The sequence below is a fragment of the Empidonax traillii genome, unplaced genomic scaffold (assembly GCF_003031625.1).
Source record: "Empidonax traillii isolate 1590-97213 ecotype Southwest subspecies unplaced genomic scaffold, ASM303162v1 scaffold12:size2584012, whole genome shotgun sequence".
NCBI lineage: Eukaryota > Metazoa > Chordata > Aves > Passeriformes > Tyrannidae > Empidonax > Empidonax traillii.
Window position 1 is genome coordinate 643021 of NW_020955205.1, and position 24162 is coordinate 667182.

Here is a 24162-nt window from a genome sequence, read left to right on the forward strand (position 1 = left end):
CCGGGGGACTGGGGCGGAGAGGATACCCCTGGGGCTCCCTCCTTGGTGCCAGGGCTGGGCAGGGGGGGCTGCCCATACCCCCAGTCCCACCCCCAGCATGGGTCCCCCCGCCGGCTGCCGGGGTGGGCGAGCCCCCCCCTCACAGGTAGAGCTCCTTCTCTTTGATATGCACTAGCTGTTCGCGGAGCTGGTGGAAGGACGGCCGGTGGCCAGGGTCCAGGGTCCAGCACTTCTTCATCACCTCATAGACGACGGCCGGACAACCGTCCGGGGCATCCATCTTATAGCCCTTCTCCACGCGGGGCACCACGTCCTTCAGGGGCTGGGGGTACAGGGGCGGGAATCAGGATGTGAGGGTGGGGGTTATGTCCCCACAAACAGGGGCTCAGCGCCCTCAAAAGCCAGCACCGAGGCACTGGGGTGGTCCTCACTTACAATTCTCGGATAAGGCACTCGCCCGAAGGAGTAGATTTCCCAGAGGAGGATCCCAAAGCTCCACACGTCTGACTTGGTGGAGAATTTCTGGAGGGAGGGGAAAGGAGCCCTGTGAGCAGGTTCCGGCAGGGATGGGGGGCAACGGTTCTTTCCCACCCTCAGGGCAGCTGGTTGTGGGGTCAGACACTGGGAAGAGGCACTCAAGCACCATCTCTGGATGGAAAATTTGGGGCAGCCCGGAATGTTCCCCCTTTCACCCAGCCTCCTCCATATCCATGAAGTCTGGGGCCCCCCTCTGCTCACCCACCTTTTCTCTAAGTGCTTCTGGCGCTGTCCACTTGACTGGCAGCTTCCCCGTGTCCTGTGTGGAGGAGGCTTCCTTGGTCAGCCCGAAATCGCTGACCTTTGCGATGTTGTCCTCTGAGACCAGCACGTTCCTCGCTGCTAGGTCCCGGTGGACAAAGTTGTTGGCTTCCAGGTACTCCATGGCTTCACAGACATCTCTGGGTGGGGTGGAGAGGAGAAGTGGGTTATCAGGGTAGCCCCAAAAGATGGGGTGGGTGCAGGTCAAGGGGGTGGGCATGGCCTTGTCCTGTACTTACAAGGAGAACTTCAGTAGGCAGTCTGCCCCAAGGACTGACCGCCCACGTGACCGCAGGTAGTCTACTAGGCTGCCCTGGATGGAGGGATGAATGGATGGATAGAGATAGCATCATCAGGGTCAGCATCTCACCCGCTGCCCCCTCCCACCTCATCAGGACCCAGAGACGATGTCCCTCCCACATGAAGCAGGACCGAGGGTTGATGCCCCTCCCTCATGGGGCAGAACCAGGGGATGATATCCCTTCCCCTGTGGATGATGCTTCTCCCTTGGGCAGGATCTGGAGATGCCAACCCTCCCTTGGAGCCAGCAATGGGAATGACACCTCCAATCACCACGGAGGCCCCAGGGAGATGCCACCCAAGCTGGGATGACCCAGTTGGTCTGCCAAGGTGAAGCCCCAGGACCCTGGTGGGGGGGCAAAGGGGACCGAATGGGAGGGCAGGTGGCCGGGGTGCAGGGTCTCACCTTGGCCATGTACTCGGTGACGATGTAAAGGCCACTCTTCTCTTCCACAATCACCCCCAGGAGCTGCACCAGGTTGCTGTGTCGGAGCTGCCTGCATGGCGTAGGAGGGCTCAGGGAAAGGTTTTGAGGAGAAGGGGTACTCCCATGGTCCCTGCAGTATGAGGGACCACCCACCCTTGCTCACAGGGACAGAGGTGCAGAGGTGTCCCCTCCCTCCCGCTGTTTCCCGCTGGTGATGGTGACACTCACGTCATGACAGATGCCTCCGCCAGAAAGGCCTGCGCTGTGGCGTCGTTTTTAATGCACTTCACGGCGACTTTGTTCCCCCGGTAATCCCCCAGCATCACGTCTGCAGGCCAGGAGAGATGGGCATAGGAGGCACTGGGAAGCATCCTGGCCTCCTGGGGCCCCACTGTCACCCTGAGGGGGTTACAAAGGAGCACCCCCCACCACCCCTGCCCCCCTGACTGAGGGCCACTGCGGCACTGGGGACACTGGGCTCACCTCCGAATTCCCCTTTGCCAATGATCTGTAGCAACTTGAGGTCCTTCATGTTGAGGGCCCAGCCACCTGCGTGGGGCAAAAGGGGGAGTGAGGGGGTGCTGGGTGGGTTGCCAGGAGCCAGGGAGGGGGCACGGCCACTCACTGCGAGAGAACTCATCCTGCGCTGCCACCGTCCCCTCCATCACCTTCGGTTTGATGAGGCGGGTGCAGAGCCCGTCCGCGTCTGTGGTGTAATGCTGGGGGGGACACAGTGGGTGTGTGGGTGACACCAAGGCGATGCCAGGCTCCGGGATCCCACCAGGTGGCAGCACGAGGCCACTGATGGGCCTGCTGAGGGCTCAGAGGTCCCTCCTCCCGGTCCCTCTGTCCCCTGAGCATCCTGCCCCTGTCCCCCCTCCTTGCCCCAGGGGTCTGTCCCCAACATCCCCACCCCAGGGGGTCAGCAGAAAAGGTCCCACCATCTCCTGAGCTCCAGACTTGCAGCCCCACAAGCTGTGACGTCCCCGCATGTCCCCTTCCAACCTCAGGCTGAGGGGGACCGGAGTGGTGGCAGCTCAGGCCTCACCTCCACCAGCTGCATGAGATTCTCAAAGTAGACCTCCTCATCGATGCTCAGCTTGCTGGAGGAGTAGATGATGCGGTAGTGCTCCACCTTCCCCTCGCAGCTCACGCACAGAGTGTAGTCCCCAGGATAGTTGGTGCTCTCCCGCACCAGGAAAAGCCCCGTCTCGGGAGGGTACAGCAGCCGCTCTGCCTGCTCCCGTGTGATCTTTCCATGAAACCACCTGCAACAGAGCACACAGAGCAGGTTAGGGGCTGGGGATGTGCTGGCTGGATCCCTGTGGGACTTTATTTGGGAGGGACGGGGATGGGGAGCAGCAGCTTCCATCCCTGCCTGCACGGGGACAGCTTGTCTGCGCTCCTCCTTGCTGTCCCTGTCCATACCATGACACAGCTCCTTCCATGGCATCCTGCTCCCCTCCTCCTGGTCCCCAACCCGGGATTCAGGCCCTCTGCACACTCCTAGGAGCTTCCTCCTCCCAGTTCCCCCAGACTGGGAGTCACTGGCGGCTCTGAGATGCACCAGGCATATCAAAACCATTCATTCATCAATCCATCTGCCTGTCTCCCACTCCTCCTGTACAGACCCCATTCTAACCTTCCTTCTGCCTCCCAGCAGCCTTTACAACCCCAACATTGGGTAAAAAAACAGTCTGAAATGCAACCCAACAATCCATCACATTTGCAGCCATGCAGGCAGCTCCCAAGGCATTCAGAGCTCTCTGCAGCAGCAAATCCCAGTTCCAAATCCATGCTGCTGGGAAGCGTGAGCCCCAGCCTCTCATGCCTTCCGACCTCACCAAGCCCTGTGAGGAATGTCACCTCTGCTGGGACATGGCTCTGAGCATGGGGATGCTCCAGACCAACCTCCCCCAAAATTCCCCCTGGCAAGAGTCCTTGTTGGATACTTACGGCATGAGGCTGAGCTTGATCCCAGCTTTCACTCCTTCCCGCTTCTGGACGTAGTTAGCAGGGATGATGCCCTCCCGGCCCACCTTGTTCTTCGCCTTGTACCAGTTGGGATCCTGCGGGGACAGCAGGATGTCACAACGAGCCTGTGGCCTCTGGAGACAGCTACATCCCACCCAAGGAGCCCACAGGGGTGTCAGCACTGCCCTGGGAATTCCCCAAGCATCCTGGCATCCCCTTCCTGAACTGCAGGAAGGATGGGATGGGCAGGGGACCAGGGTCGGTGCTGGAACCAGCAAAATCCTGATGCTGGTGGCCCCACGGGGGTCACTGTGATCCCCCTCCCAGCCTGCTGGGCAACCTGGACCTCCCCAAACCCACAGCCCCTCTTTTCCTTCCCTGGAGTCAAGCCTGGTGTCGCTGCCTCTCCCATCCCTCCTCCACGTCCCAGGAGGCGCTCACATTTCGGAGAAACCTTAACTAACAAGGCCGTGAATTAATTAACCAAACGTGTGGCCCGATTCCTGCCCGGAGGGACTGTCAGGACCCAGGAATGGTGTCCCACAGAAATCCTGGCGTGGGGGGGGTGGTAGGGACACCTTACCTTGGTGACAGCAACAATGGTAAGGACGTCTCCTTTGCTGAAGGGCAGGTCCTGCTCAGCGGTACCGTGGAAGTTGTACTTGGCGATACATTCTGTACCGGACGGCCAAACAGCCTGGCCGGGAAGAGGGAATGGCATCAGAGCCTTGGATGGGCACATCACCCACCCTTGGGCCCTTCCCCAACCCTCAGGGACCCCCCTCACAACCTCCCATCCCTCTGATGCAAATCCAAATGGGATTTACTTAAGTTTCCCCACATCCCTCCTGAGCATGGGGGCTGCTCCATCCCTGTCTATCCTCATCCAGAGCTTACCTGCATCCCTGACATCTTCTCAGGAGGTTGGGGGGCTCAAATCTCACAGGGGGGACACGTCACTTGGTACCATGAGACCTGCATGGGAGGAAAGGATGACTGAGAACTGGGCATGGCAGGGACAGACATATAGGGAGGAATCAGAGGGAGCAGAGTCCCACTGAGGATGCCTGCAAGCCACGTGAGCGTCTCTTGTCCCGCCAAGAAAAGGTCCCATCTGAGGTGCTGCTACAAAAATTCAGCCCCTGCATTCAGAAACAGGACCAGTGTGGAGCTGCTCACCCAGATTATGAGGTATTTGCAAGGATACAGTTTCTTAAGAGCAGAGTTTTTAAGTGCAGCATCTGCATCGAGTTAAAATACAGCACAGTGTGGATGGATGGAGATGCCCAGGGAAGGGAGCAGGGATGACCTCCAGGAGCCCCATACCACTCCTCTCCCAGGCTACGCAACCAGAGCCACACTCTCCCTGGAGACCCACGTGTGGAAACATCCAGCCCTGAGAGCTTCCAAGGCCTGGGATTTAAAAGAAATAAACGTATCTACTCCCTGCAGGATAAAACCCGCTGGGATTCCGGAACACAAGTGCTCCCGCCAGCTCCTAAATCCCAGGGGGATGCACTGAGCAGGGGTGCTGTGTTCCCCCCTCGAGGCCCTAGGATGAGTGTGTGGGAGGGGAACAAGCCTGGCTTTATTCTCACCGCTCCAACCCCCGGGAAGGGATGAAGTCACTGGCCCTGGAATCAAATCAGGCTTTCTTGGGCCAGGGCACTGGGGTCATGCTGGGCTGGGGGCACAGAGGGGGATACAGGCAGAGCAACCCCCAAAAGCCACCCGAATATTTATTAATTCATTGTATCAGCTCAGGGTCACTGGCAGTCACTGCTTCCAGCCCTGCCGTCAGCAACTCAAAGTATTTTGGGAAGGAGGAAGTGAAACAAGGGGCAAGGCTGAGAGACAGGAGGAGGAAGAAGATAAGGGGCAGAACTGTGGGGAGGAAGAGCGTGACGAGAACATGGCCCTGTTTCCACCACAGCCATGCCCAGAGCCTTCCGGAAAAGGCGTCATGCTGCCACCAACCAGCTCCTTCACCTTCCCCCAGGGCGGGGACATGACACAAATCGCTTTATTTTCAGCATCAGAGAGGAGAAATCAAACCTTGGATTCTCACCCTAAGGGCAGATTTTGGGGGCCTGAGCGCTGGGGTTGCCAGGGAGCCCATCACTGCAGAGTCAGGTGGGTTTTCTTCCTAGCCAGCTCTGGGGCTGCTGATGAGGAAAAGCCTGTCGAGATGGCACCCAAACCCAACCTGATGGCACCTGTGAGCCTGGGGAGCCAGGATACAGGCGAGGCGAGATGGGGGTGATGCTGGGCTGGGGAGAACCAGCTGGGAGCGCAGCCCCCTGAAATGGCCCCAGCTCCAGATCCCTGCCTTTCCAAGCTGACTTCTGATTAGAATTTGGATGGACCCAAAATTTCAGCACAGGGATCCCACCGGTTTGAAATGCAGCACAAGAAAAACTGGGAATACACCACACCCTCTCAGTCCATGGAGGGATTTGGCTGAAGTCTGGAAGGAGATGCTTTAAGATGCGAGGCCTCTGCATCCCCACGAAGGGAATTCCCCACTGCCGGTGCTATCAGCCCTGTTCCTCATCCACCGGATGTCCAGTGGGGACACAGAGCAGAAGCAGGTCCTGCGTGTTGCTCAAGGAGCAGCTCGTGCCCAAAGCGTTGAGTCAGCGCTTCCCACAGTCCAGGCGTTATTTTAAAATACCCAAAAATTAGCAGGATGGAGGTTTCACCTGAGGTGTTACTCCAGCTGAAAAACCCTGGTTGGAGCCAGGTCAGGATATCATGGAGCATCCCCTAGAAGGGATGCCCAGGGGTTCATCCCAGGACCACAGCCTACCTGCAGGATGGAAAAGCCAATTTCCACCCTGCACAGGAGCCGGATCTTCCCAATCCCAAGGCCAGTTGTTTGGTCTTTCAGCTCACGCTGGATGTCACCAGCCTTTGTATTTGATAAAAACAGAGAGGATATAAAATTCATAGCCTGCCCTCACAAAGAGTATTTTTTTCCCTGCTAAAGAGGAAAGTGGTCCAGTAAACCCCACCAAGAACATGTTCCAGCCAGTCCCAGTTTTTTTATCTTCTCAGGTCATGGATATTCATGGCATCGGGCTGTGGCATTATTATAAATACACACAATAAATGTGCTTTTCAGTTTTACAGGGGGAGGGGGTTACAACACCGAGAGCTGCCCTTTTCAGAGCCCCAGCGCCCATCGCCCCGGCACGGACCTTCCTCCTCCCGAGCCTCATTTTGTTTCCCATTGTTATCTAAATTCTGCCTCAAAGCCGAGACTTTCCCAGGAGGAGAAGGAAACCACATGCCCCCTGAGAGCCCCCAGCTCCGGGGCAGATGCCACCCAGCCCCCCGAAGGCCTGTGGTGGCCTCATGTGACAGCCAGCGGTTCCTGCTGTGCACGTCACCCACGCCGGCCCCGACCTCGTGCCCGTGGCTGCTTCTGCCCACCCCGCATCCCTGTGGGATGCTGGGCCGGGAGAAGGATGCAGTGATGCTGACAGAGTGGATCCCCCAGGGCTTAAAAGCAGCAACCTCTGCCTTCCAGGAAGACACGGGCATTGCCCCTTCTTTCCTAAAGGAGGATGTGCAGCAGCACACGAAAGAAATTATTAATAACTAAGAAAAATTAGCCAGAGAGCAGTTCGACCGATTTGGCAGAGCCAGGTGCTGGGTTTGGCTACCGTCAGCCGTGCCAGGCATGGGTTTGTTCTGCCTGGAAGCTTCCCATTCCTGAACTGGGGCTTGGGATGTGCTCAGGTGAACCCAGTCTCCGCCAAAATTCATGTCCCTTTTTTCTCCCTCTGAGCATCCTCTGAGCCAGTCAATCCAGGAATCCCAGTGATGGATCTCATCCCAACGCTGCACCCTGAGGTTCATCCCCACTGCCTTCCTCACAGTCCTGTCCCTGGCTTTCCTTCCGGGAAGCCTGGCTTGGCAGTCAGGAGCCAGAAAAGGTAGGAAGGGCAGGTACAACGAATACCTTTGCCATGCTGATAATCCAAAGGGCACTAGGGAAATGAGCCAGGGAAACCTTTCCTGTTGTTAACCATCAGCCAAAATTGTGCTGAGCCAGACCCACAGGCAGGTTGGGGGAGGAATCTGGGACTCCCAGAGTGAATCCCACCTGAGGAGCACCATCACCATAGGAGGGGGTGGGGGAAAGAAGCCACATTTCCATTTCAAACCCAACTGGGGGAACAGGGAGCACCTGTCCAGCACCAAGATGACTCTATTTTAAATAAATTTTAGTTGTCAATGGTAGGAAACCTTCATTCCCTATGGAAACAGCTGCGAGGGTACCATCTGCATCTACCCCCTTCTGCTCATCCATCTCCTCCAGACCAAAACATCTCCCAGTGAAGTTCTTTAAACTTACCCCCCCACCCCCAAAACCAACCCAAAACCAGACAACATCCTCCCTGCCTCTGAAAGATCTTATCACCTGTTATTACAATGAACACCCACGATTACTCTAATCGAAAGAAAAACGTTCCTCCTTCATCTCACCCGTGAGCTCAAGAGGGTTTCAGAGCTGCTACCCCAAACCAGCCCCAACTGGGTGCCTCACTGTGAAGAAGGGGAGGGTGTCTTCCTTCTTTTTCAGGGATTTTAAAATTCTTTTAGGAGAGAAAGAGAAGATCCCACTGGTCAGACCTGGGGGACAGTCAGAGGCAAGTGGAAGCCTGGAGAGAAGCTGCTCCTGGCCTTCCCATTGCAGAGACGTTTTCCTGGTCCTCCTCTATCCTACAAAAACTTCAACAGGGGGATTTTCCGCCTACACAAATCACCCCAGTATCCTCTTCCCAGGTCCTGGAGTGTGTCAAGGCATCCCTGAGGATGTGCACAAGGCACGGAGAGGAGCATGGAAGGTTTTTTTTTTTTTGGCAGTCACCCGAAACTGAAAAGGTGGGGGGAGGTAGCAGTCGCAGGGAAAAGGGCACCCCAAAACTCCCAGGGTTTGAGAGGGTTTCATCACTCCCATCCCACTGATGCTCCATGAGAGGGGATGGGGATGCTCCCAAAACCTTCTGCATCCTTCCATGAACCTCTCTGGCCACTCCTCGCCTTGCCAGTATGGGGTCGTGCTCTTGCGTGGGTCCATTGGGAATAAACCCCTGTCCCGGGAGGAAAGCTGCCATCCTCCTCCCGCTCCCCAGCCCTCACACCTTTAATTTTTGGGGTGGTTTTTTTTGGACTTTCCCCCCCGAATTTTGGTTACTTTGGGACTTTTTTTTTTTTTTTTGCCCGACGGCACAGCCCCTTTCTCTCTCGCTGAACCAACGAGCAACAGCCGCGGCTATAAATAACCCGCCGCCGCCTTATTGCCCGAAAAAAAAAATTAAAAAAAAATCCCCAAATTTAAAAAAAAATTCAAACCAACAATGAACGCGGCTGCCAGCCCCCCCTTCAGACACCCGTGTCCCTGCTCCCATCCCGAATCCCCCGCTCCCAAGGGCCTTTGTATGGGATGGGGATGGAGAGGGAGGAGGAGTTGGTACCCCTGGCCGGGTTTGGGGCGCGCTGGCACCCCCGCCGTGGGAAGGGATGCTGCGGGGGTGTCTCTCTGTCTTTCTATCTCTCTCTCTCTCTCTCTCCCCGCAGGACACGGAGCGGGGTGAGGCGTCCCCGGGGAGCGCGGCGGGGCGGGAGCGGGAGCGGCTGCGCGGGGTCACCGGGGGTCAGGCGGGGCCGGACCGCGCCCCCCCCCCGCCCCATTGTCCGCGCCCCGCTGCCCCGGCCCGGTGCGCCCATCACTCACCTCCCTCCGGGCAGGGGCTCAGCCCGCCGCCGGCTGCTCCATGCGGCGCCACCGGGGCCTCCGGGCTCGGCTGGGCCGGCGGGGGGGCGCGGGGGGGGGCGGAAGGGGCGGGGGAAGCCGGAGCCGCCGCCGCCGCCGCCGGCGGAGCGCGGCGGGGCCCAGCGCGGTGCGGGGGGCCGCGGGGTGCGGAGGGTTCGGGGGCGGGCGGGGGGTTCCGGGGCGGCGGGGCCGGAGGGGCGGACGGACGGACGGACGGACGGACAGAGGGAGGGTGGGAGGGAGGGAGGGAGCGGCGCCCGGAACCGGAGCGCCCCGAGCCGCACCGCGCATGCGCCGGGCGCACCGCGCCGGCAGCGGGGCGGGGGCACTGGGCGGCGCGCGCGCGCCACCTGCCGGCGGTCGGCGGTACTGCCACCGGGAGGGGGAGAGTAACACCGGGAGTGACACCGGGAGTGACACCAGGAGGGAGGAGGTGACACCGAGACGGAGGGAGTGACACCGGCAGTAACACCGGGAGGGAGGGAGTGACACACGGAGGGGGGGAGTGACGCCGAGAGGGAGTGACACCGAGAGGGAGGGAGTGACACCGGCACTGCCACCGGGAGGGAGGGAGTGACACCAGGAGGTAGGGAGTGACACCGGCAGTGACACCGGGAGTGCCACCGCCATCCGCACCGCCAACAGCGACAGGACCGGCAGCGGCAGCGGCACTGCCACCAGCACCGGCACTGGCACTGCTACAGGCACAGGCACCGGTAGCGGGACCCACACGGGCATCAGGAACGGCACCCACACCAGGACCAGCAACGGCACCGGGAGTGGCACCAGGAGCGGCACCGGGACGCGCAACAGGAGCGGGAGCGCCACCGGCACAGGGACCAGCCCCGGAACTCACACCGGGAGCGGGAACGCCAACGACTCTGGGAGCGGGAGCGGCACCGGCAGTGGGACTGCCAGCGGTGCCCGCACGGGGACCGGTAACGGGGCCCATCCCAGCACCGGGAACGACACCGGCACCGCACCCGCACTGACACCAGGACCGGCCCTTCGGTCCCTGCCCGGGCCGGGGGTGCCTCCTCGGTGTATGCTCACGTGGGCACACAATAGTACTAAAATGATGTAAAATTCCAATAAAATAATGAAAATAATTTAAACCCAACAATAAATAACGATAAAATCGTCAAATGACAATGATATATAACATTTGACTGTAGTATAATAACTATATTATACTATACTATAGTATGAACAATATAATGCCCAAACCAATCTATAATTCTATGGTTCTACAAGATAATGCAATAATATAATAAAAGAAACCCAACCCACTTTCTGATTCTGTGTTCTCAAGAAGATAATAATAATAATAATAATAATAATAATAAAAATAAAGCAACGAATAATGATAAATTGCTCAAATAACAAAGTAATAATACATAACATGGCATCACATAAAAATATCATAGAGCATAACATAAAATGTCATATGACATCATGATGTGAAATGATAATATAGAATACAATTAATGGAATTAATAGAATTATTTGATGTTCTTTAAGGTCTCTTCCAACCCAACCGATTCTCTGGTTTCGTGGTTCTATAATATCAACAACAACAACCAATAATAATAAAAATGATGGTGATGATGGGGGTGAAAGTGGGGGTCTGATTGCAGCAAGGTGGGCAGAGAGCATGGGGGCCTGTATTGGCGTCTCCCCCACCATCTCCCACCCCTCACTGCCGCATCCCATCTTCTCCAAGGACTGTTGGAGAGATGGCATCCCCTGCACAGCATCCTGCAAACATCCCTTGGTCTGCTCCAGCAAGGGAACCTGACGGAGAGAAGAACGGGAGGGGGGAAACAGCCTCTGGGTGTCCCATCACTTTTCCTTATCCACCACGCTGCTGCCTTGGGGTGGTCAGGTATTGGCTCATCCCTGCCGTGGGAAGGGTGCAGCCCCATAGGTGTGTTCCCCCTTGGAACGCTGGGGTGACACCGAGGTGTTTGTCACTTCCTGCCCCAGCAGCAGCACCGGCACCATCACACACAGCGAAGCAGGAAGTCTGGGTACCGGCCTACTGCCAGCTTTTGTCTGGCCCTCGCTTCTCCCTGTCCTTCAGCATCCCAACCAGGATGTGATGGCACGGGAAGAGACTGTGGCCACTGAGAGTGACACCCCCATGGATGTATCTCCTGAGGGATGACTCAAAAAATAAGCTCAGAGCCCTGACCTGGATGGCTGGGATGGAAGGATGATCTCCCTGGGATGAGAGGACTGGGAAGATGTGACAGAGATGTCACCAAAGGGAATGAGGGGACTGGGAAGAGCGATGGAGATGGATCTGAAGGGGAAAAAGGGACCGCAGGGGACAGAGGAAGTAAGGGTACAGAACCGGGGAGATCCCAGCATCCAAGGGAATGAATGAGTTGCAAAGCCCAGCTCATTTTTAGGAAGGACATCCTTGCTTCAACACTGTGCAGGAAAGAGCCACGGACCTGCTGCTGAACTCAGGCATCCCTTCACAGCCCCAGGTTTCCCCCAGGGGTCTGGTGGGTTCGTTTGACATCAAGGAGGTGGAAGCGGCTCATCCTTGCCCAGCCTCCAGCAGAGCTGTGCTGGGAGGAACTGAAACCAGCCCGTGCACCAGAAATGCAGTTGTGCTTGCAAGCCCAAACCCATCCATGCACGCATCAGTGCGCCCACCCGACCTTGCACACACTCCCACACTCCTCTGCACGACCACAGGATGTTTTGTGTGACGTTTAACTAGAATTCCAGAAATATCCTTATCACAGCACCAGTGGAGCCAGGAGTCCCCCCTCCCTGGGGCTGGGGAGCAGCACAATGTTGGTAGGTTTCAGCTCTTGGGTGAAAAGACCAGGCATGAACCCAGCTTGGTGGGTCCCAGGTTTTCTCAGTCCATCAGGAAGAGGGAAGTCCTCCAACAAATGCACAGCAATGGATACTCAGAGCTGCCATAGGTGTTTTTTTCTCCCTCTGAAGCCCCAAGACCATCAGCATTCCCAGGGATGGCTGGAAGGATGATGGATGATATGGTGATGCGGCTGAGGCTGGTCCATGCAGGAGATACAGAGGGGAATCGTCTGGGCACATCTGCTGCAACGCCCCATCTGGAATTTTTCCCGGGACAGGTCTTGCTTTGAGAGTGTGATTCCCTGGCTGGAAGGGAAGGACTGAATTTGGTCACGGCAGGCGAGGCATGGATGGCCATCTCTCTGCCTTGCACCAGGAGAGGGGGCCCTTCAGCCGGTTGGAATCAGTAGGAAAGGGGGAAATAAAAGAAAGGCAAAAAAAAATGCAACAGAGGAGGAGCCGAAGGTGAAATCCCGAGCGAGTGAAGGACGGACAATTGCCTGTCCTGTCTCTGCCTCTTCTCTGCATTCCTCGGCTGGTGCAGTCCCTGTGGGGCAGTGGGTTTGGTGCCTTTGAGGGATTCTGGCAGCCCAGGCAGGATGAGAAGTGGTGGGCAGGGATAGGGAAGGGTCGCTGCCTTGGATAAACGAGACAGCAAAGAATCCGCAAGTGAGGGCTGGAAATATCAAAGTCAGCATGAAAGCTCCCAGCTCATTCCACCCTGGGGAATTCATCTTCCAGCTGAAAAAAAAACCCAAAGGGGACCAGGTTTGGCTGCTTCTGCGACTCCCAGAGCTCCTGGGGATGGTGAGGGATGTGGGATACTCTGCAGGGTGGCCAGCCTCCTAGAGATCCCCCTCCCCACGTGTTCCTCCCCACAAAAAAAGTCCCATCGGGGGTAAATCCCGTTGCTGCGCTCTGCCCGGCAGCCACAGGCTCTAGCGGAGCTGGTGTGACAGGTGCCACGGGAGGGCGTTCATGTCCCAAACCCCAGCGGGAGGGGACAGCAATGCTGCAGTGAATTTGGATCCTGCTCCCTCCATTCCGACGTTTGAGTTCTCAGGGGGCTCCTCCCACCCCCCCCCCCCCCCCGCCAACCCCAAAACGCCCCTGTGTGTGGAGAACAGCCTCATTTCAAGGACTTTCCTGGGAAGCCCTCGTTCCCAGGATGTTTTTAATCCAATTCGAGCAGGTTGGGGGTGCTGGCTCTCCCAGCACTGGGGATGTACAGGTGACTGCCAGCCCTGAGTGCATCCCAGCTCTCCAGCCCACATCCTGCAGCTAGGCCAGAGGTTTAGGAGCATCCAAAATCCCAGAGGCTTGTGGCTCATGCTGCCAGTGCTTGTGGGACCTGGTGGCTCCCAGTTCTATAGGGCCTGCTCCCATCTCCCTTTTTCCTTCCCCCCATGGAAAATCATGAGTGGAAAATCAGAGGGGGTGTACAGCCAGGTTTGAGGAAACTCCTGGGAGCCTTGAGTTTTTCCTGAGCAGCACTTTGCATGCAAGGGAGCAGTTATCTCTGCATCTCTGCTGTTCCCTTCTCAACCTGGGAACAAATTCCATCCTTACCTGCCTTCATGTCTTCTCATTCAAAGGTACCTTGAACCTCTAATGGCAAAGGGCAGTCGATTAGCCCCGAAGCTGCCTCCTCTCCACAGGGAAGAGGGAGGGGAGGGGTGAGAGGAGGAAGAAGGGTTCACACAGATTTGGGAGCCCCTACAGCAATGGAGCAGAGACATGTACCACGTTTAATGTGTCCGTTAACACTGCTCCATTCACAGGTCCAACCCGGATGGAGCAGAGAACTAGTGTTTTCCCAAAAACACCACGGGGGAGGTCCCACCACCTCCAGTACCCCAGAAGCTGCTCATGAAGGCTGAGCAGAGATTTTTTTCCACAAAAAGGCATAACCAGAAACCAGTTCAAGATATAGGAGATGCCAGCTCTATCCCAGTGGAGATGCAATGAGAAAGATGGTGTTGGGGGGTTTTCCTCTGTCACCAGTGGTGGAGACAGCAGCAAAAGTGAGACACACAAGCGTTAATCCCCATGGGGAGATGGTGCTTGATAACAGATCTCAAACAGCCAAAGGAAAGAAATTGGAAATGTAGCATTTATTTTTAATCAGGAGGGTTATTAACTGTTGGAGCAACTCCTCTCTTCCTTCCACCCATGAGGAAGAGTCACAAGTGGTACACCTGGCCCATTTTGGGGCTGGGACAGGCTTTCCCAGCAGGCAGATGCCACCAGCCTGAATGCTGGTATCATCAGGGGTCTCAGCTTGAGGGAGAAGCTATGTGTCTGCCTAGATCTTTTCCTTTGGGAATGAGGGTGCTGGGAGCATTGCTCCACTTTGAAAGAGGAGCTGGAGCCCTGTTGCTGTGACTGATCTCATGACTCATTTTAAAACCTACCATAAAAGCAATTGACCATGGAGTGATCAAAGCTTCCCTGGCTTATCACTGCCCCCAGTTCCAGTAAAGGAACTGTGGCACTTGCAGGCTACCCAGGGAGTAATTGGAGGGCTTAATTGAGGAAGATCATTAGGGGCAAGCAAAGATAGGGGAGATGGATTCCCTTACTTACTGTGAGCAACTGAGGCTTTCATGGCAGTGATGACGAAAAGGGGAGGTTTAGGTTGGATGTTAGGAAGTTTCTTCTCCCAGAGGATGGTCAGGCACTGGAATAGGCTCCCCAGGGCATTGGTCATGGCCTCAAGCCTGCCAGAGCTCAAGGATCATTTGGGTAATGCTCTCAGGCACATGGTGGGATTCTTGAGGTTGCCTCGTGCAGGGCCAGAAGCTGGACTCAGTGATCCTTGCGGGTCCCTCCCAACTCAAGAAGTTCTATTCTATTCTATTATGAACATCAGCAGGAAAACTGGGACCTCAGCTAGGGTCACTAGGCTGTTGGATGGGATGTCCAAGGGATATCAGACCAAGGTCCCAGGGGTTCCTCTTGCCTGCGCAAGACACTTGGAGAGGTCTTCCACAGCAACATGGGGTGTCTCCATTGGCATCAAGAGAGGCAGAGGTGCTAAATGTAGATGGGGTGTTAAAAAGTGTGAGGCTTCGCCTCTGACACCATGAAGAGAAGGGCTGTGTGAGGAAGGATAATTGCCTGCCCATTTCTCTCCCCTCAGGCCTCTTCTCTTCCCCCTTCCCCCATCCTGACACAGGGGTGACTTAATCAGCCCTCGATAAATGTGAGAGACCTTCTACCAGCAAGAGGCTGTTCCACCCCACTAATGTTAATATTAAGCTGCTTATCTGCCCCAGGGCTATAAAACTGCCCTCTCCAAAGGGGGAGAAAAAAATTCCCACTGTTATTTATATCTGCTCTTGCTTATTGCGGCCTTATCAGCAAACCCAGCCAGCCTTCAGGGCAAGAGAGTCACGCAATGGCTCCAGCAAATGAGGCCTGTGGTCCCAGACCAGGACCAGCACTGCAAGTTCCCACTGTAGTAGAGTCCTTAGGCCAAGTCCCTGAGAGCCCCTCCACCTCATAGGGATGGCATGACACACTGCTGATGAGTCCCTGTCAGTCCCACTGCTCTTTTGAGTCCCCAAATTAGGCACTGAGATTTGCCTCCAGGATGGTCCCACCTTCTGCTGCAGTAGGTGAATACTGGCTTTGGGATGTCCCTTGTGTGGAAAGTGGGTTTGTGACTCCATTGCCTTGACCTACGGCCCTTGTCATAAGTAGGAGAGATGTCATTTGGCTGGTGGACCTCATGAGTTGCCCTAAAGCATCCTTCTGCTTTTCTTCGGAGGCCTCTGATAGCCTGCAGCACAAACCGTGCTTTGGACCTCCCAGTCCTCACCCTTTCTTCTCCTACAATATTGGCATTATGACCTCAAGTGGTGAAGACAAAGTTGGTGTGACACAGAGTGAAGCTGCCCGTGCTGGTTCAGTGAATTCACGTGGCTCTCTGGCTGCATCACATCAGTGTTTCATCACAAACTGGTGACCAAGCAGGACCCCGGACACACAGAGTTACTCCTTTTCACTCAGGCTTGCTTAGCGGGTCTGAACAAGCTGAAGTCTTGGGCAATTGGCTTCCCTGTTTTCTTCCCCAACATGCTTTCATTTCTGCCTCTTCTTGGAAGTTTTTGTGCAATATGCGATGAGTGATCAGTATTTGGACACCAAAGGAGCTCTCGCTGGTCAGGGTCTGGGGCTATGAAAGCAGATGCCTCCCACGGAGAGGAGTTCAAGAGCAGAGGGTGTTGCACTGGATGGCTGTACTTGTTCCCATATCGTTGCTTGCCAGGTAGTGGTTTGGCTAAGATGGCTTTGCGTGCAAGTTGGAGAAACGGAGGCACCTGGCTCTACTGGCATGGATTGACTGGCAGCCAATGTAAACTTCTGGGTTTGAGTTGGAGGAATTCCTGTTCTCATTCTCTTCCTGCTGTGAAAACACCCTTACTCCAGCCTAGAACATCAGCAGTTTGACTTTCCTTTTTAGCGAGGGGTGAAGATGTCCTTCCTTGTGTCCTTCAGGGCCTGCAGTGACCATGGCAGGGGAGGTGGCTGAAGCCCCAAGTTGCACCACAGGAGATTTAGACTGGATATTGAAAAAAATTTCTTCACCAAAAAGGTGGTCAAACCATGGCACAGGCTACCCAGGGCACTGCTGGATCCACATCCCTGGAGGGGTTCAAAGGACATGTGGATGTGGCACTTGGGGACAGGGGTTAGTGGTGGCCTTGGCAGTGCTGGGTTAAAGGTTGGACTTGATATTTAAGTCTCTTCCAACCTAAACAATTCTATAATTCCATGCTTCTTAAGCACTAATGGAGGCCAGGGAATTATGGCATGGGTTGGCTGTCCCTCAACTCTCAACAAGTGACTCTAAAAGGATACAATCTAAGATTAAATGTGGTGGAATGGCCAACACTTAAAGGAATATCCAACACTAGAAACACTGGAAAAAGGCAAGAAATGTTACAAAGTGAACCAGATAAAACAGGAGTTTCAATGGTTTCAGTTTATTACATCATCCTGTAAAGCACCAGACCCAGCTTTGCTGCAAGGACACTCAGGTTTTGCCCCCTGGTGATGCCTGGTCCCACTGCTCAGTTTCTGCTCTTCATGGGGAAGCGCTGCTTGACCTGGAAGTGCTCACACCTTTTGTGCCTCATGACCAGTCCATAGATTGGGGTCATGTCCACCTTCTTGCCATCGCAGACACTGAACTCTAGCTGCTGGAGCAAGGTGGTCAGGAACAAGAAGACCTGCCACCTGGCAATGGGCTCCCCAATGCACCTCCTTTTCCCCAGGCCAAAAACCAGCACCTTCTCCCCATCTTCTTTGTTCACTTTGGTTCCATCAGCACTGAGAAAACGCTCTGGGTTGAAGGTTTCTGGATCCTTCCAAAGTTTCCTGGAAGGGAAAACATCAGATGCTGAGATGGTTTCTCCTGGCCACAGGAGTAGGTGGGACACTGGAAGGTGGGAACTGTCAAGAAGAAAATCCCTGAATTCAGTAGGTCCCCCACTTGCTCCTTTTTCTCTTCAAGAAGGTTGATCCCACTCCTGCCCAGGAAGAAAACTGTGCAGGAAGGGTCCTGTTTGTCACTGAGGGGGCTTTCTGCCTCACAGGGTACTTACTCATCATGATTCACTTGCCACTGGTTGATAAACACGCAGCGGTCCTTTGGGATGTAGTAGCCATTCAACACTGTGTCCTTAGTCGTGCTGGGGAGAGAAAAGACGGAGAGTTTGGGAAGCCAAAAGATTCTTCTGCATCCCCAGAGGACTGTTAGTTTGCTCCTGATGGTGCTGAAGGAAGGATGTTTCCCAGAGGGATGGTTTTGTGAGGGGCAGTTGTGTTCCCCGTGAGCCATAACAAAATGCCTCAAGAGCACACCTGGTCCCTAGACCTTCTCTGCAAGCTCAGCCCATACCTGTGTGGGATGGTGAAGGGCAGGAAGGAAGAGTGCCTGAACACCTCCAGGATAAAGGCTTCTGTGTAGGGCAGCGTGCCCCGGTCCGACAGCCGCGGTCTCCTCTCCTGGCCAATGATCTGGTCTGTGGGAGACAGGGAGTGGGTTGGGGTCAGCCCAGTCCACACAGGTTTTATCCTTGGAGGACTGGGGTTCATGGACTTACCCAGTTCTTTCTGGATCCTCTTCTGGATGTCAGGGTACGTCACAAGATACAAGAGGCTCCAGGATAAGGCAGTTGTCACAGTGTCGAAGCCTGGGCAAAGAGGAAAGCATGTGGATGAGATCTGTACAACGCCCATCTTGACTTGCAGACTAACCATCACACAGAGCAGTCTGGGGTGGCTAAGAAGGCAGAGGTTGTCCTGGACACACAGCAAGACTTGGGGTTTCATTCTATCACAGAAAACCTTGCTAAAATATCCTGCTCTCTCATCCTGTTTCACTTCTGGGTTGTGTCAGGTTTGTATAACTTCTCTGGAATCAGGGGAGTTTCCATGGAGTAACTCAAAGGTGAATCAGTCCACAGACATTTCTCTCAGCCAGGAAAAGTCACCCTGGCTTGTGAACCTCAGCTGAGCTATAAGCCGTGCCCTTTGCTTGTGCCTGAAGCCTCTTTTTGGGGCTAATTTCCCAAACTGGGAAGGCATCCCTAGAAGGTCCAGGAAGACCAATGAGCAGGAGAGTAAGTGCTTAGACACAAACTGGGTGCCTGGGGTTGGACAAAGATGGGTCAGACAGAGATATAACAGGAAGGGTCTGAGGAGCTGAGGGGCTGGTGGGAGGAGACACCTGCTCCAAAGATGTCATTCACGAGGTTGACGACCTTCTCCTTAGGGATCTGCACGGCAGTAGTTGTTTCCACTTTTTTCTCCAGGCACTGCTCAATGAGGGAGTCGGTGATGTCTCGGATGTTGTTCTGAGAGGAAGAAAAGACAACCTCAATGCATCAGAACTGGCAGAGGTGCCCCTGAGCAACCCCACCTGATGCTGGGGAAGCCCAGGGTAATGTGAGCATCCTCCATTTCCCATGGCACCTAAGAAAACAAAGAGATGGTTCTCCAAGGAACCTGAGGCACAGACCAGATGTTCAACCAACAGACTGGCCCTATCACACAGGGAATGGATGAGAAGCTGGAAAGCTCATGAAGCTACGTCAGTGGAGGTTTAGGTCAGAAAGTAGGAAAAGGTTCTTCATCTAGAAGGTGGTTGGGCGCTGTAACTGGCTCCCCAGGATGGTGGTCATTGCCCTAAGGCTTCCAAAGCTCAAGGAGCATTTGGACAATGCTCTAGGGCATATGATGGGATTTCTGGGGGGTGTCCTGTCTCCACCTAAGAGCTGGACTTGACTTTTGTGGGTCCCTTCCAACTTCAGGAGATTCCATGATTCTATGATATTCTAGGATTCTATGAGAAGGAGGACTGGAGAGAGACAATGTCCATTGCTTCTTGGCTGCAAGAAGAAAAGCTACTCGCTAGAGAGGGGAGGAGAACAGGGACACACCGCTGGTGCAGAGAGTCCTGCAAGCTCTTACCTTGTCATAGGTCTGGTAATGTTCTTTGACTATCTTCTCGAGGAAGGAGACGAAGGACTTGTTGTAATCTATAAATAATTTCATCCTGCGGCTGGGAATGTACTGGAGCAGTGGGATGAAGTCAGAAGGGTTGCCATTACTACCCACGTCATCAAACTCCTCAGCTGTATTCACCACGCTGAGCAGCTCCTGGTCGTTGTGCTCGTAGCGCTTGCCAAAGCACATGGCACAGACGACGTTGGCCACCGACACCACCAGGTACTGGTAAGGCTCAAAGCTCTTCTCCTGCTCCATCACCTGCAGGAACTTGGTGACCAGGTACTCAGCCTCCTTGGAGACGTGCTCCTCCAGCAGGCAGGTGGAGGAGGAGGTGGGGCTGGGGGCAATGGAGAAGGTCTTCAGGGCATTCTGAGCCAGCTTCCTGCGGGCTTTAAACACCTCCCCAGAGTCGGGGCTGAAGGTCAGGCTCTGTCCGTCTGCAATATAGCGGAAGCTGTGGAGGTCGGGGCGCCCCATGAAGTCCTCTCCTTGCTTCACCAGGGCTTGCTTGATGGTCTCCAGCCCACTCAGCACCAGCACAGGCCGCATGCCAATCTTGACCTCCATCACGTCCCCGTACTTCTGGCTCAGCTTGGTCAGGGCCAGGTGCGTGTCCTTCCGCAGCTCCAGCACACTCCCCAGGATGGGATAGCCCCTGGGTCCCGGGGGGCTCTTCAGCCCCTTGGGCACGTGCTGCTGCAGGGACTGCAGCAGCAGAAAGACCAGGCAGAAGACAACAGCCACGAGGAGCACCTCGGTGGCCGAGATGAGCCCTTGGCTCTCCACCGGCAGCATCGCAGCCTTCACCATTGCTGCTCGAGGGTAGAAACCCTAAAGAAGTGAACCAGAATGTGGGCAAGGGCTGGCATCAGCAAAGGGCTGAGTCTTGTGGATGTTCCTGACGCTGAGACAGGGCACCCAGAGCCCTGAAACAGCTCAGGCTGACGGACCTGCCCATGCAGCACTGGGGGTTTCAAGGGGCAGAAGCTGGAGATGTGGAAAGACTCCAAACACAGTCACCTATGGCTAAAAGGGGGACCTCAGCCCCCCAGAGCCTTCAGTGACACCCCTTCCCCAACAGAATACCTCAGCACCCACTGGCACAGCCATGGCTCCTGCCAGGGGGAAACTGTTTTTTAACAAGGCACAGAAAAAAAATGCAGCTCAACAAAGCATAGGGAAGCAGGAGGAGAGGAACAGCAGCTCCTCGGTGAATATAGCCCCAAGATCACCAAATCCATGAGGACTTAGAGCCAGAAGGCTGTATCTGCTGGGTAGCCACCAGCATGTGGGGTCATGGTGAGCGGAGACACCACAGGGCTGCTCTGTGGGAACACACAGCTCACTGGGTGGGCAAGGACAGGAGAGGAGACCCAAATATGACCTTCCCAGTCCTATATCCGCATTCAACCCCCCCCCTCCCCCACACGTGTTGTCTCCTACCTGCAGATCCTTGGGCTTCTTCTACTGTGCAGGGTTCCCAGCAGAGATAGGCAGAGGGTGTCTGGCAGCTGCCTGCCCTGGGAAGCAGCAGGGATCCTCCTCTGCCTCCTGAATCTTCTTCTCCTGCCACCTGCAAGACCACGACTCTTTAAGCGCTCCCCTCGTTGCACAGCTAGGTGTGATCAGAGAGATAGGACACAAATGCCCTTGGAAATAGCTACCCATTAACAAATGGCTGGAGCTAGCCCAAGAAGTCAGGGAAGAGCCTTCCTCTCCTCCAACAGGCTCTGGGGGGCATGAATGGTGACTCCTCCTCCTGTGCAGAGCATGTGCCTGCCTTAGAGCCTGGGATGGGAAGGCAGAGGTGGGACCCTAGGACAGGGAATAAGAAGGGGTCCCTAAGCCCTGCCCTGGGGAGGATGGAGGATGTGCTCTCAGCATTGCTTCCCTGTGGGGTGTGGGTGCCAGCATTTCCCCAAAAACCTTTTCTGGGCTGACTCGACTGTTCCCAGCACCCAGAGAGGGCTGTCACCTCCATGGCCACACCTTGAGTATTGTGTTCAGCTCTGGGCCCCTCAGTTCAGGAAAGACATTGAGGTGCTGGAGCGGGTCCAGAGAAGAGCAGCTAGGCTGGTGAAGGCACTTGAGCACAAGTCCTGTGAGGAGAGGCTGAGGGAGCCGGGGTTGTTTAGTCTGGAAGAGGCTCAGGGGTGACCTCATCACTCTCTACAACTACCTGAGAGGAGGTTGTAGCCAGGTGGGGGTCGGTCTCTTTTCCAAGGCAATCAGCAGTAGGACAAGAGGGCTCGGGCTTAAGCTCTGCCAGGTGAGGTTTAGGTTGGATACTAGAAAGAAAGAAGTTCTTTACAGAGAGAGTGATCAGGCATTGGAATGGTCTGCTCAGAGACGTGGTGGATTCACCATCCCTGGAGGTTTTTAAGATGAGGCTGGATGTGGCACTGAGTGCCATGATCTAGTAATCACAGTGGGTTTGGATCAAGGGTTGGACTTGATGATCTCGGAGGTCTCTTCCAACCCAGTTAATTCTATGATTCTATGATTCTATACAGGTGCTGGGAGCTGCAGGCTGTGAGCGAGGGGATGCATTTGTGGCAAGGCATCCACCTCCACAGCCCTCTCCATCCCTGGGGAAACACCTGCAAGGCCTCCATGTCCTAGGACTGGTGGTGGCAGGATCATCTGGGCCAGCAGCAGAGCCAGGCTCAGGTTAACGATTGCCCAGGTTTGCGTGAGAAGGCAGCTGGCTCTGTTCCCCTGGCTCCTCCGGGGCAAACAGGCAGTGAGGAGGAGGAGTGGCGGGGCAGAGGGGAAGAGGTGAGCTGGAGAGATAGGAGAGGCAAAGAGGCACCACAGGGCAAGGCTGAGGCAGTTCATCCTCCCCAAGCCAGTGTGACACTGGTTAGGAAGTGTTTGAGCCAGAAAGGCTGCTGCTTGAGCTGGGGCAAAAATTTGGGGAAATATGGGAAGTGCAGTTGGGATGAGCAGGAATGAGCCAGAGCTTTGAGGTTTGGCCCGAAGTTTCAGTCAATCTTCAAAAATCCCAGTGGGAATTTGGCCCGGGTAAAAGCTGAGCTAATATTTAATAAGGGCTTTCAACATCTGGTCTAATCGGACTCATTAATAGCAATGACGCCGTTCATTAATGTTTGGCAAGAACAGTTACAAAACCTTGGCTCCTAATATTCCTGCTGATAATTCCCAGGAATGTCGCAGCCCTCCCAGCCCCAGTTTCACTGGTGAGGAAGACCCCTGGGAATGCTTCTGGGGAGGAAGCCTGCAGCTTTGCAGAGGCAGTGCTTGTCTGGGACAAGCACTGTCTCCCAACCCTATGGATCTATCTGTATCCACTGCATGGGGTTGGGTGGGTAGAGGACTGAGTGACCCCCCCTCCTCCCCCTGGCAGCATTTCAGACCTTGGTGGCTTTGTGCTGATGGGGAACTCACCCCCGCCTCTCCTAATCCATCATATCCCAAAGCTCTGGAGAAGCTGGGGAGGGTCCTGGGGCCAAACCAGGAACCCCCAAGGCATTCCCTGGGGCCCACCTGCCACTCTTCCTCTCCTTCCCAGTCCTTCCTGGCTCCTCTGTGCTGGCTGCCAAGCCCTGAGAGGGCAGGGTGCATCCTGATGAGAACAGTGTTAAGAGCTGCTGCCTTGCGTGCCAGGCAGCCTCACCCCCCAAACACACATCCTTACCCCCAGCCACCATCCCTCGCTGAGCCCTCGGGTCCCCAGGACTGGCTGTGAAGCAGCAGGGGCAATGCTGCCAGTCCCCTGTCTCTAGTGGGTCTCTAGTGGGTCTTGTACTACACTTCCCTCTGTGGGTCGCCATCCCACGGGATTGGCTGTGCCAGCGTGTGCGTGCAAGGACAGACGTGAGCAGGAGGATGACGGTGCCTGCAGGCATGTGCACATGTGGCAGGGCATGTGTGTGCATGAGCACGTGCACATACAGGAGGGTTGTGGGTCTATAAGGAGCACAAAGGATGTTTGCATCCATGAGCATGCCCATGAACACGGATGCTCTGTGTGTGCAAGGTCTGTGTGCGGTCTGTCTGTGCAAAGACACACCTGCGCTGCTGCACAGATACATGGGGTGGACGCTCACGCCTGCGTGTGAGGGACGTGGGCACACCTGGGAGCCATGTGTGTGGGTGCCCCTGCATGCTGGATGAGGTGCTGCCGTGCTGGAGACTTTCCCACCTGGGGTTCATATGTGCCCCGAGCCATGGGAACAGTTGTGGTCATGCCCCACGCTGTGTTCCTGGGGGTCAGAGCGCTGTTCAGTGTCCCCTGGACCCCAAAAGGGGACATTGTAGTGGCACAACTGAAACCTCTCCTCTTTGCAGGGTGGGAAACCACCCTCTGTCCCATTCCTTGTGGCTGGAAAGGGCTGGGATGACTGTTTCTGTTCGAGGGAGACACAAGTGACAAGGGGGCTGCTGTCCCCTTGCAGATGACACAGCATCCTGTGGCAGAGGGGTGCACCCCTGTTGACCCTGATGATGTGTGCTGGGGACTCCCCACTCCCCCTAACACCCAGACAGCTGGGGGGTC

General features: G+C 55.5%; 3 protein-coding genes across 6 annotated transcripts in view; 1 reads left to right on the forward strand and 2 right to left on the reverse strand.

Moving 5' to 3' along the window:
- Positions 1-24162, forward strand: part of EDC3 (enhancer of mRNA decapping 3) — a 649718-nt gene that overhangs the window by 596531 nt on the left and 29025 nt on the right. The window lies entirely within an intron of this gene.
- On the reverse strand, positions 7-9344 carry CSK (C-terminal Src kinase). Its single transcript, XM_027888220.1, has 13 exons — positions 9246-9344; positions 4397-4474; positions 4083-4196; positions 3482-3594; positions 2574-2793; positions 2151-2244; positions 2009-2074; positions 1754-1853; positions 1505-1595; positions 1038-1111; positions 743-938; positions 436-522; positions 7-322 (listed from the first exon to the last, which is right to left on the reverse strand). Exons 2-13 carry the CDS (start codon positions 4409-4411, stop codon positions 140-142), a joined length of 1353 nt encoding a protein of 450 aa, XP_027744021.1. The 5' UTR covers positions 4412-4474; positions 9246-9344; the 3' UTR covers positions 7-139.
- Positions 17094-21206, reverse strand: LOC114059534 (cytochrome P450 1A5-like). Of its 2 annotated transcripts, none has more exons than XM_027888106.1 (7): positions 21087-21206; positions 19605-20474; positions 18862-18988; positions 18236-18325; positions 18031-18154; positions 17735-17821; positions 17094-17507 (listed from the first exon to the last, which is right to left on the reverse strand). In XM_027888106.1, the coding sequence occupies exons 2-7, from the start codon at positions 20451-20453 to the stop codon at positions 17201-17203; spliced, it is 1584 nt and encodes a 527-aa protein (XP_027743907.1). In that variant the 5' UTR covers positions 20454-20474; positions 21087-21206; the 3' UTR covers positions 17094-17200. The 2 variants fall into 2 exon arrangements, with proteins under 2 accessions (XP_027743907.1, XP_027743899.1); XM_027888098.1 differs by lacking the exon at positions 21087-21206 and adding an exon at positions 20742-20768.

Coding starts and splice junctions, on each gene's coding strand:
- CSK (XM_027888220.1), bottom strand. Junction 1,854..2,008: donor TGGCAAAGGGGAATTCGGAG/GTGAGCCCAGTG, acceptor CCTGGCCTGCAG/ACGTGATGCTGGGGGATTAC. Junction 939..1,037: donor TGCCTACTGAAGTTCTCCTT/GTAAGTACAGGA, acceptor CACCCCACCCAG/AGATGTCTGTGAAGCCATGG.
- LOC114059534 (XM_027888098.1), bottom strand. Junction 17,822..18,030: donor CCCTTCACCATCCCACACAG/GTATGGGCTGAG, acceptor TTCTCTCCCCAG/CACGACTAAGGACACAGTGT. Junction 17,508..17,734: donor TGGCAAGTGAATCATGATGA/GTAAGTACCCTG, acceptor TTTCCCTTCCAG/GAAACTTTGGAAGGATCCAG.